This window comes from Eucalyptus grandis, chromosome 3, assembly GCF_016545825.1.
Source record: "Eucalyptus grandis isolate ANBG69807.140 chromosome 3, ASM1654582v1, whole genome shotgun sequence".
NCBI lineage: Eukaryota > Viridiplantae > Streptophyta > Magnoliopsida > Myrtales > Myrtaceae > Eucalyptus > Eucalyptus grandis.
In genome coordinates, this window is record NC_052614.1 from 60,836,252 (window position 1) to 60,854,929 (window position 18,678).

The window sequence follows — 18,678 nt, forward strand, 5'->3', positions numbered from 1 at the left end:
GACAAAGTGAGGTGCTCATTTTGATGATGAATTATATGACTAAAGGCTTGCAAATTAAGTTGCCCAAATAGCTTTTCCAAGCTGAAGAAGCAATTTAACTTGGTAAAGACTCAACTTGATCACGATGTCAACTGTCAAGGGATGGAATGAACTCTAAGAAAGAAAGAGGGATAGAGTCATCAAATTGAAATTCTTTACTTTTGCTTTTAGGGTTAACAAAGAGAAGTGCTCATTTTGTTGATAAATTATACGACTAAAGGCTTGCAAAGTAAGTTGCCTAAATAGCTTTCCCAAGCCCAAGAAGCAATTTAACTTGGTAAAGACTTAACTTGTTCGTGATGTCAACTATCAAGGGATGGAATCAACTCTATAGTAAGAAAGAGAGACAGAGTCATCAAATTGAAGTTCTTCACTTTTGCAACTATTATCACCGTAAGCAACTTAGGCGATAAACTGGGCAAAGAGTGAGCATAAGGGGATCGAAATTAGATAATATATAAATGCACTCTGGCAAGATCCTACAGATACAAAAAGAGCGGGTGAACATGTACGATCTTATGAATCGTCCGAATCAAATGCATTCGAGAAGAAAATCGGCGGAAGGGCTGAAATTTGCATAGCAGTCTCTCCCAGAGGTTGAGCCTAGCTCCGCTGAGAAAGTAAGACGGCACGAAAGACATTGCTCTCAATACTGATCCGGGTTTAGACGATCCGAATACTCCAGCGGGTATTCGTAAAATTTTCTTGTATCTTCTGTTTCTCTCCAGATTTGGTTTAGCTGTTACTGTCCATCCCAGCGAATGTTCAGTTTTGAGCAATCGACGATGGTGGCAAGCTGGGCGTTCTATACTCTCAACAGCAGGGACACAGAAACAGAGCAGAAAAGAGCAGAGTAATACCGTGGCTATTCAAGGCCAATTCGATGATTACGGGAGGTGACGCTGTATGTGTGAGTATCATCGGGAATAAAGGCACGACGACGAAGCACCGCCGTGAAGTGGGTTGCCGGCAGAAGACTCGAATCAAGGAAAAACGCCAAGACAGGGAGCTGTCAAGTCCGTATCTGCAAGGCAGTTTTAAGGCGAAACCAGCACTTCCATGGCAGTAACTGAGGCGTGGGATGAGCGTATGGAACTTCAGGAATGGATGAATAAAGGTTTGAACGAGAAGAGCAAATTCATGAACGGCGAAAATTGAGGATCCGAAAGCCGACACGGGGGATCGCCTGAGCTCGAGCAGGTGTCGGCAACTGTGGGACGTTGTTCTAGAGGCTCAGCTGGTGTTACAGTGAGAGAGCTCATTGGAATGGTGAGCTGAGGGAGAAGACTCGTGAGAGCTCCCTGGTGCCAGAGAGAGGACCCTTCGGTCCTGTGGGCGTGTGTGGAGGAATCCAGGAGTGCTCAAGGTGGAGCTTACCAGTATAGGACAACTCTATATTCCCAAGGATCAACTATTTTACCCTCAAGTAATCCAACTGTCGTAAAAGTGGGAAAAGATATATGCTTGCCTGTTGTAATTGTAGAGGCTTCCTTTACTTTAAAGGAGGTACACAAGGAAGGAATGAACTCCCTCCCAACGGAGGATAAAACTCTTTGATAACTGAATATTTTACTTTGCTTTTGAAAGACTCTAACCAGGAGAGCAATCCCATGGAGAGAATAAAATATGCTGCAACTTGTATTTTCTCACGGTTCTATTTCTTTGCTTTATCATCGAACAAAGGTAACCCTCACCTTAGGTAAGAAAAAGAGAGAATAAATTTATTATGAGAAGGATTTTGTGCTCACTCTTTCTCCTACAGATACTGAAAATGCTTGTGTAAGCAATGGATCAGCTTCTTCTCAATCTGGAGGTGCTTCAGGTGTGTAATGCCTCAAAGAGTTGTTTTCAGTGTGAAATTAATATCTGGGCCGAATCATCACGAAATGTCAGCAATGAAAAAGAATTTACTTAAATGGCCTGAAAAGTTCTCATCCATTGTAGAAATATTGGAAAACGTATTGGATGAACCTTATTACCGACCATTGTTGCAAGCTGCATGCTAGAGAGTGGACCCTTCGGTCCTATTGACCTGTGTGCAGGAATCCAGGCGTGACGATGGTGTAGCTAACCAGTAGAGGACTGGTATATATTCCCATGGATAAACTATTTTACACTAAAGTAATCCAACCGCCATAAAAGTGGGAAAAAAGATATGCTTGCTTGTTGTAATTGTAGAGGCTCCCCTTTAATTTGAGGCAGGTACTTGTATATAATGAAGGACTGAACTCCCCAGGGAGACTTAACACTCTTTGAAAACTGAATATCTTGCCCATTTTTGCATTCTCCGTTTACTTCATTGTTGAAAGACTAACCAGGAGAGCAATCCAATGGCGACACAGCCAAGTGAAGAGCAAGGAAATTCGACTCATGCAGAACCACCAACAGGTACATGTTCATGTTCCAATCGAGAATAAATATGGTATAATCGATGGAGTCTGGAACTTGTATTTTCTCATGGTTTATTTTATTTTTTAACACCAACGGATGTAATGCTGACCTTAGCTAGAAAAAAAGGGAGGAAAAATTAGGCGAAGGACTTAGTGCTCATGCTTTCTCCTACAGATATTGAAAGTGTTTGTGCAAGCGCTGGATCAGCTTCTTCCCAATCTGGAGGTGCCTTAGGTGCGTTATCCCTCAAAGAGTTATTTTCAGTGTGAAATTAATATCTGGGGCGGATCTTCATGAAATTCCTTTTTTTTTTTGGGGGGCACTTCTTAATGTCAGAAAAGTCTGCGTCTATTGTAGAAAATTCCGAAGAGGAAGTGGATGATTCTGAAGAGGAAGTGGATGAACCCTATTAGCGACCATTGTTGCGAGCTGCATTCCTGGGCGATTGGGGATCTGCTACAAGATTTTTCGAACGAGATGCTGCTTCAAAGATGGCCAAAATAACAAGCAGATCAGAGACAGCTCTTCACGTAGCTGCTTTGAGTGCCCGAGACCAATTTTTGGAGAACCTGGTGGAACTCTTGTCTCCACATCCAGAAGCGCTTGAAATGGTCGATTGTGATGGCCGCACAGCCCTCCACAATGCTGTCCTGTGTGGAAGGATAAGGATGGTCAAAGCATTAGTTATAAGTAATCCTAAGTTGTCGCAACTTGCAGATGACGAAGGACGTATTCCTTTGGGAATATCTGCTGTGGCAGCTTCTATGCATAAAGAGATTGCCTGGTTCCTGGCGAAAAATACAACAAAAGATGGGGAAGGTGATCCCTTCAACAGTCCCTCTGCGATTGACACCATTATAGATCTCACCCACGCTGGTCATCATGGTAGGATCACCATCACTCTATCTCAATTCCATCTGTTTTCTACTTCAATCCAGACTTGGCTTATTTTCCTGATCAACTTTGTTGGTGATTTTACGACTGAAATAAAAAAAAAAAAAAAAAAAACCTATGCTGGTGATTTCGAATAGATATCACCCTTTATCTATTCGAGCAGTACCCTCGCTTAAAGACCATGCGAAGTACAGAGCGTGCAGACGGATCTGTACTGGAGGCGTTGGCGAAGTCGCCTAAAAACTTTCGCAGCGGAACCAGGCTCAGTGTTTTGGAAGCATTGATATACAAATGTCTGTACTTTCTGCACTCGCATCCCTTCACTACTGATTCCCGTCAAGATGATCATACCCACCTCATCACTTGCTCTTTTGTTTCTGAATTGAAGGTATTCCGGTGGACTTGAAATACAAACCAACGGATAAAAATTCGGATCCGGGTGGGTATGCATTTTTGCTGTTGGGAATTATCTTAGGACCTTTCATATTTTTGAACTTTAAGTCAATTTTCTTAGATCGATTCCCTCCGTACTAGTGAAAGAAATTGGAAATGGTTTTTTTTTTTTTGGGGGATATCTTTTGGTTCCTTGACCTAATTTTACTTGAATAATGGCCTAAAATCGAATTACTTCATGGATCAACTATCCCCAACGAATCACATATGATCCAATCACGTGCATAAATCTTGTATAACTAAATTGATTAGACAATGTGACAAATGAATTACGAGGTTTTACAATGATTTCATATCCAGTGACTAGGTTTTCTCTTGCATCTTGATTGTAGCGTTTCAATGTCTTGCAAGGTCACTTTGGAATATTGCCAAAATTGTAGGTACACTTCCATCTTATCAAGATACCATCTTTATCTCTATCCCTCTTTTTCCAACTAAAAGTCTATGCCTTGTTTGTTTTTTACTTCCTTCATAAGTAGGAAAATTCTTTGCCATAATTCGAAAAAGATTTGTGTTGGGCCAACTTTTGTGTGGAAAAACCATTGCATATTCACAATTGGATAAGTGATATTCATGTATGAAGTTAGTTTTGTAATTAAATTTTTCCACATATCTCTTCCAACGGTGAATGTACAACTTAGTCTTTACACCACCGAGGGACCTAATAAAAATCCTTCGAAAAAATTATTCAAACTCAAACATAGTTATATATGATTTTCTGTTTTATTTTTTATATTTTAAAATATATCTAAAATTCACCAAAATCTCATTGCAAGAGTTGCAAAATTGTAAGAAAAAAGTGAAAAAATAATACTTGAAACTGCAAATTGAAGCGAGATATGATGTTAACCTAGGAATTTCTTGCTTATGGCTAGATGATCTAAACAGAAAATATGGAATAGGAGTTACATAAACATAGGACTTCTCCTTCAATCTTGATTCATGAAATCATGTTGGCTTCATCATCTCCATCAAGCGTGCAAAACTTTCTGGAAAAAATAAGAAACGTGAACCCATTTGTATTTGTCTTTTTCATTATGGGTGAAGTGCTTAGAGCCTAAATATTATTTTCTTTGATTGCTACTTCATCCCAGTACAGCACCAAAAAAAAAAAAAAAAACGATGAGAGAGTGCAAGAATTGGGCATGGGACTTGGGACAAGCCCCTAGCGTCATTGACTCCAAAATAAGGTTGCAATAGATAATAGCATGAGGGGGAATGTACAAAAAAAGAAGTTCTAATCCTATCACGTTGATACCAATTGCGTCATAGACCTCTCAATTGGGCTAATTTAGTTATAAATATTTTCACATTTTCCCAATTGAATCCATTCTATCAAGTTTCCGTTGGGAATTGCTAATGTAGATGCTAACCACAATGGTATAGTTGAAGCTGACATTGACATTGACATTTCTAAATAATATTATAATTATTTTTTAACTATTTATATTTTCTTTTATTTTTTTATTTCTTTAATTTTTATTTCATTTTGGCCACGAAGGCCCAAGGTGAGGCCCTAGATGATACCCTTCAAGCCCTTGCCCATTACCATCCCCAGATTTTCCCGTGGCAACGAGGGCTTGTTGGGCCTCAACCTCACCAACAAAAATGAAACAAACAAAAAAAGAAAGGAAAAATAAATAATTAAATAAATATTCAATTTTTCTTTTAATAAAAATTATCCACGTTAGCTCCAACTATGCCATGTAAGACGGCTACGTCAACGTCGAATGATTTTTGGCCAAAATTAACTAGATGGACTCAGTTAACAAAATATGAAAAGATTTAAGACTAAATTAACCCAATTGAAATGTTTATAATCAAATAAGTATTGGTGCAATAGGTTTATGATTTTTGATATTTCCCCTTAGCATGAGTTTATCATTTAATCAAATTAACATAGTAAATTAACATATTTTTAGCAACTTCAGAAAGGTGCGAAGAATAGGAAGAGGAGCAAATAGGAATAATCAGAATAATTTGTTTGGGAGGGCTTGAAATAGCAGAATATTTCAATGGGAGTGAATTTCGTGGGTCTCAACAAAACTATGCATCCCATAATTCCAGCCCAAGTTATATATCCTATACTAGCAAGCTGCTAGTGAGATAATAAGGAGTTTTCTCCTTATAATCCTATAATTCAGATTTGTGGGAAGCACTCAAAAAAAAAAAAAATGCCTGAATACATTAGGCCAATTTGTGATAATGGGCTCTTAAGATTACCCAAAAGGTGGACTACTTACAGCGCGCGAAAATTAGCCCAAACACCACCTGTCACTAAAAACGATCCTGTAGTTCCCAAAACTTATTCACAACTTTTACTTGTAGTTGCACTTGTCATCTTCACTCAACTTTTGAATGCCCCCAAAATGCCCTTTAACCTTGTACCTTATTCTTCTTCTATTTTAGTCAATGAACAAAAAGGGAAACAAAATAGTGTCGTTGTGTATTTTTATCAAATTAAAATTTATTGAGACAGTTGAGACCATCTTGAATGCTGGAACAATGTCGCTCTCTTTCCAAATTTCAATATGGCACTTACTTTTCACTACCCTAAAGTTCAACTCCAAATTAGTGGACCTCCCTAAGTAGTAGATTCTGTTGTTGCTACCTTGCACTATTAAATGGTGTATAGGGTTCAGAACCATGTCATAGGTCTTTATCTTCTAGCATCAAAAGAGTAGCATTCATCAATAAAATCATGTGTTTGTGTGCTTAAAACATGCAAAGTTAATGCTCCCTTCTTCACTTCAAATTTCTATCCAGTATTAGAGATCTTAGAACGGCAAGATAGCACCTTGTCCTGGTAGTATGCTTTGCACTTGCCCTCATATGGATCTTGTGCACCGAAACAAATGCTAGAAAGCCTTATGTTTGGAATAAGAGTTTAGTTGGATACTAAAGTCAGTCCCGATAAGGTAAGGCTTGAGAGAGGCACCACAAGGGGATTGAATGCCTGCCTTTGTTAAATTCTTGTTCTGAACATAGACCCTTTCATTATATATTCTCCCAAAGGTTTTTGTACTCTAAAGCCCCTTGCACATATTCAAGTATTGTGTAATAAATTTTTTTAAGAGTTTTTAGAGAGATGCAATTGCATTTCCAAATGCCTCTGAGGGCCTTTAAATCAAGATAAGTCTAGAAGTGCTTTGACCTTTGAGCATTTCTAGAATGCTAAACTATTTTTTTCTTCCAACTTTACCATCGATAAACTTTCATAAATCCAGAAATATCCTAACCTTGTGCAATGTTGTCAGCAAAGGTCTCAAGATGCTGGTCGTTGAGCCCATTGCTAATTTTGAGGTTTTTTCTATAAAAAAATAACGGAATTCCTCACAAAGTGTGATTTTCCCAAACACAAACGTTGCTTCACAATACACTTTTAAATTACAATATACTAAACACTACTTGCATTTTAAAGAATCTCTTTAACCTAAGGCTCTGTTTGTTACATGGAAAATATTTTTCAAGAAATTTTTTTTTTATTTTCCGACATTTGAATTGCTTAGGAAAATGAGTCAATGAAAAATGTTTTCTTAGTTAATGGAAAACTATGCTTAAATTTGGGAAAATGATTTCCTTTTTGAAAAAATCGATTTTTTTTTTCAAATATGATTAGGTATGAACTTGAAATTCTATATTTGAACATGAGAATTCTAATGCTGGTTCCCAGTCTCCAATGCTGGGGATGGGTCCATCGAGGTCCAAGCTTAGGTCCCTTGAGGCCGGGACGAGGTCTCTAACGCTTGGGCACAAGTCTATTGAGATCGAATATGGGTTCAATGAGGCCAGCCTTAGGACTCTGGTTCCTAGGCCCAAGCCCCTAGCGCCTATGCCCAAGTCCATTGAGGCCGGGCCCGAGCCCATGGTGCATATGCCCTATGCCCTGGTATCTACATCCATAAAGATTAGGCTTGAGCCCCAACTTTAGAGCTCTAGTCCCCAAGAGTTAAGCTTCAATCCATGTAGGTCGTGCATGAATTGTCAATGCTTGAGCTTGAGTTTTTATTTATGAAACATTCGTTCTTAAGAAAATAAAAAAATTTAAATCGAATTTTTGATTATTTTTATTTTAAAAATATCGATATTTTAATGATTTTTATTTAAAAATAGATTTTTAATAAATTATTTTTAAAAAGTAATTTCTAATCATTTTTGTTTCTTTCATTTCCCTTTTGCTTCTTCCTCGACCAGCCACAATTTGAACATAGGCGAGGACAAGCTCGCCAATCTAGCGAGACTTGAGCTCATTGGTCTCGGGTGAGCTTGATCTTGCTGGATCTAGTGAGAAGGAGTTTTGCCCGAGGCTGGCTTGGCTTGGCTTGGCTCACCGAGGCCGTCACCAGCCCTTGTTGTGGTTGGCGATTGGCGAAGAAGAAAAAAAGAAAAAGAAATAAAAGAAATAAATAACAATTCTATGTTTTTACCAAAAAAAATAAAAATAAAAATAAAAATAAAAATAAAAAAATTATTAAAGGCTAAGTAGCACTAACAACGACATGTGACATGCAACGAGGACATGACATGACACAATACATCAACATATCATTCTTTAAAAAAAAAATAGAGAATTGCAGTACGTTGGAATATGTTATATATTAAATGTATATTTTTATATAAACATGATAAATTACTTTTTATGACTATTTTAATTAAATTAATTTGATTATAATTCACAAATAAATCATAAAAAAAAGAGCCTAGAATGAATTTACCCTAAAAAATTAATCCACCATTTGTTAATATAATTAATTGTTTCAATTTCATTCTAATAATCCATAAAACTTGGATGAAAAAGAAAACTAGCAATCCACATTTTAAACTTGTGTGTTAGAACATGCTGAAAGAAGAAGAAAAAAAAACGTGGGGGTGAATTGTGTGACATGGGAGTAAGAGTCGAAGAGAAGAGATGACAAAGTTTTTCTTCTTTCCCCCTTGATTATTTTTATTTTTATTATTTACACATCTACATTTTATTGAAAATTTTAAAATTGACTCTATGTGTGTCGGAATCATGTGTCAGAATTCCAGACTCAAATATCGGGAAGGTTGACCTTCTAACACTTATTGACCGAGTATTGAACACACATCAAAATCTCCGACACGACACAAAAGCTCCCAGAGAGTATCAATACTTCATAAATTAAAGTAAGAGCATAAAGGAAAATCATATGAGATTTTCTATACCAAATGATGGAAAATATTTTTTATCTCATTTGTAAGTTTCGGCCAAATACCGAAAAATATTATCACTTTCTTGGAATATGGCTTCCTGGAAAACGTTTTCCAGAATTGTTACATTTTCGTGAAATTGATGAAGCCTAAAATCTTTTGCATTTTTCCAAAGACTTTCTGCAAAAGCCAAACCAAATACTTACTATGTCATTTTGGTGTAACAAGTAAACTCGAATAGGCATGTACCGTTATGTGACCTCATGTGGAATTTTTGGTTTTGTTAGAGACAGACAAAATGGAGAAAAAAAATATTTTGCTCGTGTTGGGCATAAATAACAATACAATGGTTTGTACGATTGATATAATTTTTTTGTTAGTAGCTGCTGTACATATTTTAATTATATCGTCTAAAATAATCTTATATCTATAAAGACTATTGTAATTTACCCTAGCTACTCAGACGTCATTAGCATGGCTATTTCTGGGAAAATGCCAAATTGATTTGATACCTTTTTTTGTACGTCGCATCAGCAATTGCTGAACCCACTGTTTGCATTTGAGGACAGAATCCCAAAGGAGAAAGAAAAAATAGCTTTCCTAAAAAATTAAAAAAAGAAAAAGAAAGAATGAGATCGTTTTCCCAATCACCTGCCAACGCAAGCTCTAGATGCGGTGAATTATGACAACTAGCAGACTGTTGTTAGATGCAATTTGATGTCTAAAAGAGATTGAGACCCAGGGTTGGAGAACTTTTTTCTTGATCCAGTTGCCGCTCCTTCGCTTTTTATTTTCATTTTCCTTTTTTTTTTTTTACATTTTGTAGTTCCTATAATCAAGAGAGTTCACGAGGTGAAGCTAAGGCACGTGACGGCAATCGAGTTGGCAAAACAAGTTTGCATTGCAATCTCTTATATGAACACTACCGAGATCTCCATTCTTTACCTAGACGACCGACGTCTATGTGAAGCGATAGCCAGGGGATTCGATGATTTCCTGAAGCTCTGTTTTCAGTTTTTCCCAGAGCTTCTTTGGGTTACGCCTTATAATAAGAGGTTGACGACACATGCGGTGATGTTTCGCCAAGAAAAGACTCTCGGACTCTTTTTGCAGGTAAGCTCAACCAATGAGTTGTCTTTAGTTCCAGGGCCTTCAGAGCAAGACTCGGCAGATATGATGAGTGCAGCAGCATACTACTATCGTAGTTTCGATGGAGTAACTACCGAGGCCGGAGCAGCCTTCCAAATGCAAAGAGAACTCCGATGGTATAGGGTAAGTGTCTTCCAATGGTATAGGGTAAGTGTCTTTCTTTGCATATATTGAATATTGCATGTAATGATAATTAGAGATAAGCAATTATAGGTTCCGTACAAGTTCCATCTAGAACTTGGAACCGACTCGTTGGAACAAGTTCCTCATTTTTGAAATCTGAAACCTATCCTTTATACCTTGAAAATTGAAACTTACCCTACTACAGGTTTCAAAGTCAGTTCCAAATACTATCTAGATTCCAATTGTATTATTAATTGAATGATTAAGTGAAATATCACCTTTAATGACTAACCTGTATTATTAATTGAACGATTGAGTGAATTATCACCTTTAATAACCATCATTCATTGCTATAATTTATTTACCATAATTTATATTTAGACATTAAAAAATATAAAACATTAACAAAGTAAAAGTCTCAATTATAAAATGGAAACTTAGACTAATAGTCCTAGATTAAACACTTGAAAACATGGATCAAGAAAAACACAAAAACTTGTTTTAGATTCTAAGTTCTAAGTTTTAAATTCCACCAACCTAGAATCTTCGACTACCCATGAAAATAAGTTCCCTAATTTTTGGAACTTAGAACTTACCTCGCATATCTTGGAAGTTGGAACCCAGAATCGAACAAGTTCCCATCAGTTCGATTCTCAGGTTTTAGGTTTCTCTCTTGAACCATTCTCACCCTAATGATAATTATCATAAGCCTAGCTATTTGCACTCCCATTTCGGTTAAGGCACTCATTTTTTAGTTAACTTACCAAAATATCCCTCTCTTCAATGTAATGTTTCTCTCTCTTCAACCTAGTTATACCTTCTTCACTTTCAAATTCTCATTAAATATTTAAGAGGAAAGTTTAAAGTATGTTTTGAAAACATTGATCCTCAGCTATGAGATTGAATCTATTATTGATATTAATTACTTTATTTATGATAGAAGTGGTATAGTAAGAAGTTCCTCTTTTCGTTCTCTCTCTCCCTCTTCACTTGTTGTGCTTGTCTTTTATTTCGACATAATCTAGATTTTAACATGTGACTTTACCTCCAGGCAGTTTCGTTGGATAAGTCTTGGTCTCCTTAAAATGTTCCCTCGTTTGTCTTATTTATTTATTTAAATGTTCATAACCGTATCCACTTATCAAAACTCTTCTGTTTGTTAGGCTGTGGAAAGCTGGGTTGTCCCTGACATGAGAGACCGGTACATGGGGAGTAAAACATTTTGGACTTCATTCGTGGAGAACCGCAAAGATTTGCTTGAGAGTGGAGAGAAGTGGATGAAGGACACATCAAATTCATGTATGATCACCTCAGCTCTAATTGCCACAGTATTGTTCGCTGCTGCATTCACTGTGCCTGGAGGAAATAATGACAAAAGTGGAGTCCCGTTGTTGTTAGGAGAGGACTCTTTCCTGGTTTTCATAATTTCGGATGTGTTAGGTTTGTTCTTCTCTGTGACAGCCATCTTGCTATTCCTAGCCATCTTAACATCGCGGTATAAGGTGCAAGATTTTCTTGAAGCGTTGCCTAAGAAGATCATAATGGGACTTTCTTTTCTATTTCTTTCCTTGGCATTCATGCTGGTAGCCTTCACTGCAACTCTCACAATTGTGCTGGATAAGAGACTGGTGGAGTGGGTTCTCATTCCCATTATTTTGCTGACCTCCGTCCCAGTGGCTTTATTCATAGTACTACAGCTTCCCCTGCTATACCAAATGGTTAAATCCACTTATGGACCCAGCATCTTTTGTCCCAAGAGCATTTGGGAGTGAGGCATAATTATTGGGCGAGATCATGTGATTGACGAATTTGATTTGAGGGTAATAAGCGTTCGTTATAGTTGGTTGCAGTGCGTGTAATGCAATACTTAATGCATTTACTCAAAGCATATGAAAATTTATTCTATGCAAATTTTCATTTTCATTTTTTGTTACCGGAGATCCATTTATAGAATAATATAATCAATTTAAAGTGTCATCCTATATATATATATACCAAAGTAAAGTCTATAAATATATGAAAAACTATTTTAAACATTTAATACCAAGTATTCGTAATCATGGATTGTAACTTTCTAAAACATTAATATTTTTTAGTTTTTCAATTTGTAATTTAGATGCAGGGATATATTTTTTTTTTCCATCAACTTAAATATGGAACGTCCAGCTATTTCTAAATAGAATCTCTACGCTGCGGAAACAATTATGTTTAACATTTATTAACCAAATATGCACGATCAGGGAATATAACATTTCAAACATTTATTTTTTCCTTTTATAGCTTAAAGGCTTGAATTTGTTCCATCAACTTAATAGTTCATCCTTTTGAAAAAATCGCCCTTATTCTATTATAGATATTTCACAAACCTATATATATATATATAGACACACACACACACACACACACACACACACACACACACACAAACAATTATTTTAAACAGTTCATTGCCGTAATATGCACAACCATGGATTACGACTTTCCTCATAAAATAATTTTAAAATATTTAATTTTTCTAATAGATGCTCTCGAGACGAACAATTTCATATACAAGAGGATCTGTAAACAAAGAATACTGGTGATAAGATTTATCTCAAATGTCGGCCTTTATTCTTCTGAACTATAAGGCAGTTGGATTTATGCCCGATATAAGACCTTGTTCCCAATAATTGTAAAATAGATGGAATTCTACCGGCTGTAAATTTTCGATGGTTAGTTCTATATAGATCTTTCATAATATAATATATCCATACATAACAATTACTTTCAATCATTTATTGCCACAATATGCACATATAATTTTTCTTTTTATAACCTGGATGCAGGAATTTGTCCACCAAATTAAAAAAAAAAAAAACAACTTTATTATAATATAGATAATTCAAAATTGAATATATATATATAGACACACACACACATAAAATAATTACTTTAAAATATTAATTACCAAAATATGGGCAATGATTAAATTGACTTTTCAAACATTTAATGTTCCAGACGTGCTCTCGAGATGAATGGTTTGATAATTAAAAAAAAAAAAATCTCTATGTAAAGAATATCAATGATAGACATGATACCAGATGCATGACTATATCTTAAGAACTATAAAATTGGATTACATTAGATATAAGATTCTGTCCACCTAAATTGTAAAGCACATGGGATTATAACAGTCATAGATCTTTAATCATCCATCTAATTAATTAATTATATATATTTCAAAATAAAATCCACATATGCATGAACAACTGCATAAAATTTATATACACATAAATAATTTAGGAAATTTATTGATTCAATCTTAAAACTATAGTATGGATCAAATTCAGTCGAAAATTTCAATTTTGCCTGTTAAGTTGTTAACCTTTGTGTGAAATTCTAATGTAGTCATTCTAGTAAATTATCATAAAAAATCGCTGATATGGCAATTCATTGATTGTTGGCCATCCTGTGTGGCACACTTGCAAGTCAATGATTTCTAGTGAAAATTGGTCGAGATGATTACATTGAAATTTTGCATAAAAATTAATGACTTGTTGTGAGCCTCTAGAGTAGTCTAGGAGATGGGTTCAGAGGTAATGTTGAGTTAAGAACCAACGATCATCAATCTATGCCAGCTCTCTCAAAGTCATGCCTTGTGCAATGTGGGACTTTCATTTTGATTCAATTAACTCTATGAGAATTTTATATGAGAGAGTCACCTCTAGGCTATTGAGGTTGGCTATAGACCAAATGAGATATGGGAAAATACATCACTTTTTATGCAACTGGAGATCTAAGGTTGGGGATTTGATACATTAGTTATCTAACTAATGCATTTTCGGTACCTAAAACTTGATTATTTGTCAGTAAAAGTGTTTACACAGTCTTTTTACCAAATTATGAATCCTAAGATTGTTGTCCACTAAGTGTCCATTTAATGTTTTTGATGTTTATTATGATCCTAAAATGTAACCTAACCATTTAAGTATAACAAGCAAATCACATCTCAAAATGTAGTGTAAAAGAATCACAACTAATTCATTAGAGATAGTAATGAAAGAACAAGTAAAAAAGTATAATGCAGTAAGGTAACCTACTACGAGTCGGGTAAAGAATATAATATGACTTCGTTATTAAGTTTTAGGGCAACAGCCCATATGAGCTTGACTTTAGACACTATCCTTTCTTAAAATGGGCAATTAGGGTTATCGAAACTTTCAGAGAAATGAGAAACCCTTGGTTAGCATCTTGTCATCGTAAGTCGGTGTCCCAATTCGACCTTATGATATTCAATGCTCATTTAGTCTCTTTCAAATTTCTCTAAGGTTATAAAACTAAAAGTACCTTTGAGACTCTCTGGAAACTTTCGTGTCATGTCGAGATAGTCCTACACTTATCCAACACTCTCCGATATATTTCGACACTCTCCAATACTCGGTCAACACATGCCGGAAAATCCAACACTTGATCAATTTTCCCCAAACTCTCTGACATGCAAGTGGAAAATTTTGACATGCGAGTTTTGAATTATGATATGTGACTTTGACGCATATTTTAAAATTTTTCAATAAATTATGGGTCAAGAAAAAAAGAAGAAGAAGCTAGTATTCTCTTTTCTTTTGATTCTCACTTCTCATGACACACAATTATAATCTCAATTTTTTTTTTCTCTTTTCTTCGACACACTCGACACGCAAGTCCAAAATATGGATTGCTTCTCTTTTTCTTCTAAGTTTTATGGATTATTGGAGTGCAGTTGAATTTGTCAAATTGAAATAATGAATGCTATTAACAAAATAGTAGATTAATGTTTTTAATGTAAATTTATTCTAGGGTCTATTTTATTATTTATTTATTTGTGAATTTGAATCAAATTAATTTGATTAAAATAATCACAAAAATTAATGTATAAATAAAAATATATGTTTAATAAATAATGTGTTACAATACAATATGTCTTAGCATGTCAAAATTATTTATTTTTTAAGAAACGACGTGTTGGTATGTTATGTCGTATATTGTCATGTTATGTGTCGTATGTCAATGTCGATGTTACTTAGGTTACAACACTTTCACACAATTATTTGAGATAAATTCTAAGTTCAACTGAGCTATTTACTATGATTTTTTTAAATATTTTGAAGTTTTGTTTTAATTTACTATTTTTAATTTTTCGATTATATTTCTCAACCTAAATTAATATTATTCAACGGGACTAATCAGATAAACTAATCATAAATGAATATAACTAAAACTAAGAATTCACAATCTAATCTAAAATGAACACACAAATCACCAACCAAGCAAATAACCACATGACTTACACAAAATCAAGGAATACAACTTTTCTAACTATGCGAATTCTAATGAAATGAAACTAAGCTAAAACTAATACAAAAATCTAACAACCCAATTAAAGCATATTTTTCTAATCCAATTTTCTTTTCTTTTTTTCGGAATTTTTTTATTATTTATCTTCTTTTTTTTTTTCTCATTTCATTACTCGGTCCTTCTCCAGGACACTTGAACTCACCTCTCTGACCCTCTCGTTTTCATGTTTCACTCTTTCATTCTTTCATCTTCTCTTAAACATTCTAATCTTGACTCAACTTAAACTAACCATTGAAGTGAAGACTTCCGTTGACTCAGATTTTTTCATATTCTTTACCAGAAACTCACATAGAATGGCTTCACGCGTAGAACCATACCTGTCCTAATCCACCGACGACCAACTCCGACAATTGCTCCGACCACCTCAGAATCATTGCCACCACTCACCAGCTGCCTTACATGCACAATTATTCATTATTTCGTGAAACCAAAGCTTATCTTTCAAGAGCACTAGGCATGTTACTACGCCCCAGTTAACACGGCAGGATTATATCATGCAAATATCTCTATATACTTATGCATTCTCACAAAGTTCATACAAAGAAGGTAAATGGCCAAACTGTCCTGGTCTCGCTCTTCTAAAGTCTCGTCGACAAAAATCAAGATGCAAACCGACACGAACAACATCTCCAATTGACTTCCTGAAGATATAAAATCCAAGTTTGCATTGAAATAGAAAATACTGAGCATGTGAAGCAACTATGAATTCAATTCCAGCGTACTAGAAGTTCAATCGCCATGCGATTATCGGGAATTATCGATCATGGACCATAGACTACTAATGAAAATCAACAAACAGCGCATCAACTTGCAACATTACAAGACTGCAACTGTCAAGACATACGGACATCAAGCGTGATATGACTAGTATAAGTACCTAGAGGGGGGGTGAATAGGTATAACGAGTAATTTCTAATGATAATCGCACAATACTAGATAGATGATAGAAATGAGACAATGTTTCTTCGTCAATAAACAAACAACGATCAAAGTAAGGCGAGAGTAGGGAAGAGAAAATTAAACAGGAGGTTTATAGTGGTTCGGCTTATTTCAAGCCTACGTCCACTCTTTCGCACCGACAGCCCACTGGCTGGATTCCACTATGAACAAAGAGATATTACAGCACTTGTTCTTCCTTGATTTCTTGGTGTAGAAGATCTACCACACTCTCTCAAGATATCACTAAGTATAGACTCTCTTTGCGTGTACAGTTTCACTCAATATGAATCGACTAATAATCAAGGAGCTTCAGACTCTGGAATTTCTCTATCGAGCACTTGCTTGAATAACTGGAATGTCTTCTTTTTATACTCCTTTATGCCACCATACCCGTTGGCACTTACCAAATGAATTCTTCCAATCTTCCCGTTGGACAGAATCAATTAAGAAGGTCATTCGAGCTATTAAATGAACATGTCGATAGCCCATCAATCATGTTCGCCCATACAATCAGGATCTTGGTTTCCAAGAATAGAACCTTCCAATAATATTTAGTCAAGATTTCGAATAATTAATCCGTTGTAACAAATCCAGCCAAGAGATCTTCTCCAGTTGATAAGACCAAATCCTTAATCAAACACTTTAGCTCTAGATCGCCTTCGTCACTGGATTAGAAACTGTCAATGAGAATAGTCTTGAGTCTTGAGTCTGGTGATCTGAAAGTCTTCAGACTCTAAGTACAAGGGTCTGCACAGCTTCCAGACTAGACTGATAGAAACGTTTTGTCAGCTTCAAAATACTTTAGAGAGATTTCTCCAACAATCTCCCCATTTTTGATGGTGACAAAACTTTCTTGTAGATTTGAACAACTTTGACCTGCAAAAACATTACTCAAGCAGTATGGATATCTCATAAAGATTAATACCTCAACTAGACTCTGCATCCACAGAAATAGGTTAGTCTTTCATGAGTAATGCCATACAATAACACTTGATATAAATAATGCAATAGTCAATTTCAAATCCACACACTCAAGTCAGTCAAATTCACCAAGTCCACCACACCCAAGTCATACTCAAAAGTAGATATCCAAACAAACTGAAATAAAAAAACAGATTCAAAATCAAAGTTCAGTTCAATTCAAAGCTGGCAATTCTCCCCCTTTTTGTCATCATTAAAAAGGTGAGAAAGAGTCAAGTCTGCTTGGGAACGCGCACAATCTGGAAATCTCCCATTGATTGTACGACGCCTTCCAGCCTCTTCAAGTCTTCCCGTAGACGTGCCACCTCTACTCCTTTGGCATTTTCTTGAATTTGAAGAGCGAGGTCTTGCATTTGATCCAACAGGGCAACGGAAGACGCTTGTCCAAATTTCTTCAGGACTTGAAGTTCACATTCCAAAGCATATATTTGACCCTGCATTGCCAAAAGAAGATCAAGGATACGACGAAAATCTGAGGTATTGTCCGTCTGCGTGCTGGCATTTGCTCTATCAGATGGAGTGAAGGCAGACGATGGAACTTCAGTGTAATCGCGCAGATTTGGCGTTAAGGTGTCATGTCCTTCTTCAGGCATTTGAGAAGCCTGAATGTCTTCTGGATTTGCTTGCGAGCGACTTACACCTTCACTGTGATCAGGAAATGGTGTAGTCCTTCCTTACTCGACATCTCCCCCTGTTTCTAAGGCCTCATTTGGGGAAGAGTGATGGTCATGCTCGGTAGAATCTTGATTGCCTTTCTCTCCGGCTTCATCTCGAGACTTTTCTTTGACTTGCTTCTTCTCCTTCTTCAACTTCTTTCTCCTCTTCTTCTTTTTCTTTATCTTCTTTCTCCTCTGCTTCTCTCTGTTCTTGTTCCTCTGCTTCTTTTCCTTTCTCCTATCGATCCATTGATTTGGATACAGACCGACTGAGTCTTTTCAATGCCAAGGCAGAGATAGTGAGTTCATCTTCTTCATCTTCATCCTCTAAGATTAGAGCTCTTTTCTTTTTGGATGGAGCACCCATGGGCTCCTTCCCTTTCCTTTTCGACGTAGAAGAGACTAGATGAGATTTAACTGGAGTTTTCACTTTGAACTTTTCCATTGCCTTATCAAGCTCTTTCAGACGCATTTTTGTTAGCATTTTCAAACCCACCACCATTTTGTC

The 18,678-nt window shown here is 36.0% G+C and overlaps 1 protein-coding gene across 1 annotated transcript; it reads left to right on the forward strand.

Moving 5' to 3' along the window:
* Positions 1–2,794: 2,794 nt before the first annotated feature.
* Positions 2,795–12,060, forward strand: LOC108958251. The gene is made up of 6 exons (XM_039307994.1): positions 2,795–3,315; positions 3,462–3,617; positions 3,713–3,763; positions 4,110–4,157; positions 9,776–10,221; positions 11,385–12,060. Exons 1-6 carry the CDS (start codon positions 2,922–2,924, stop codon positions 11,991–11,993), a joined length of 1,704 nt encoding a protein of 567 aa, XP_039163928.1. The 5' UTR covers positions 2,795–2,921; the 3' UTR covers positions 11,994–12,060.
* The last annotated feature ends 6,618 nt before the right edge of the window (positions 12,061–18,678 follow it).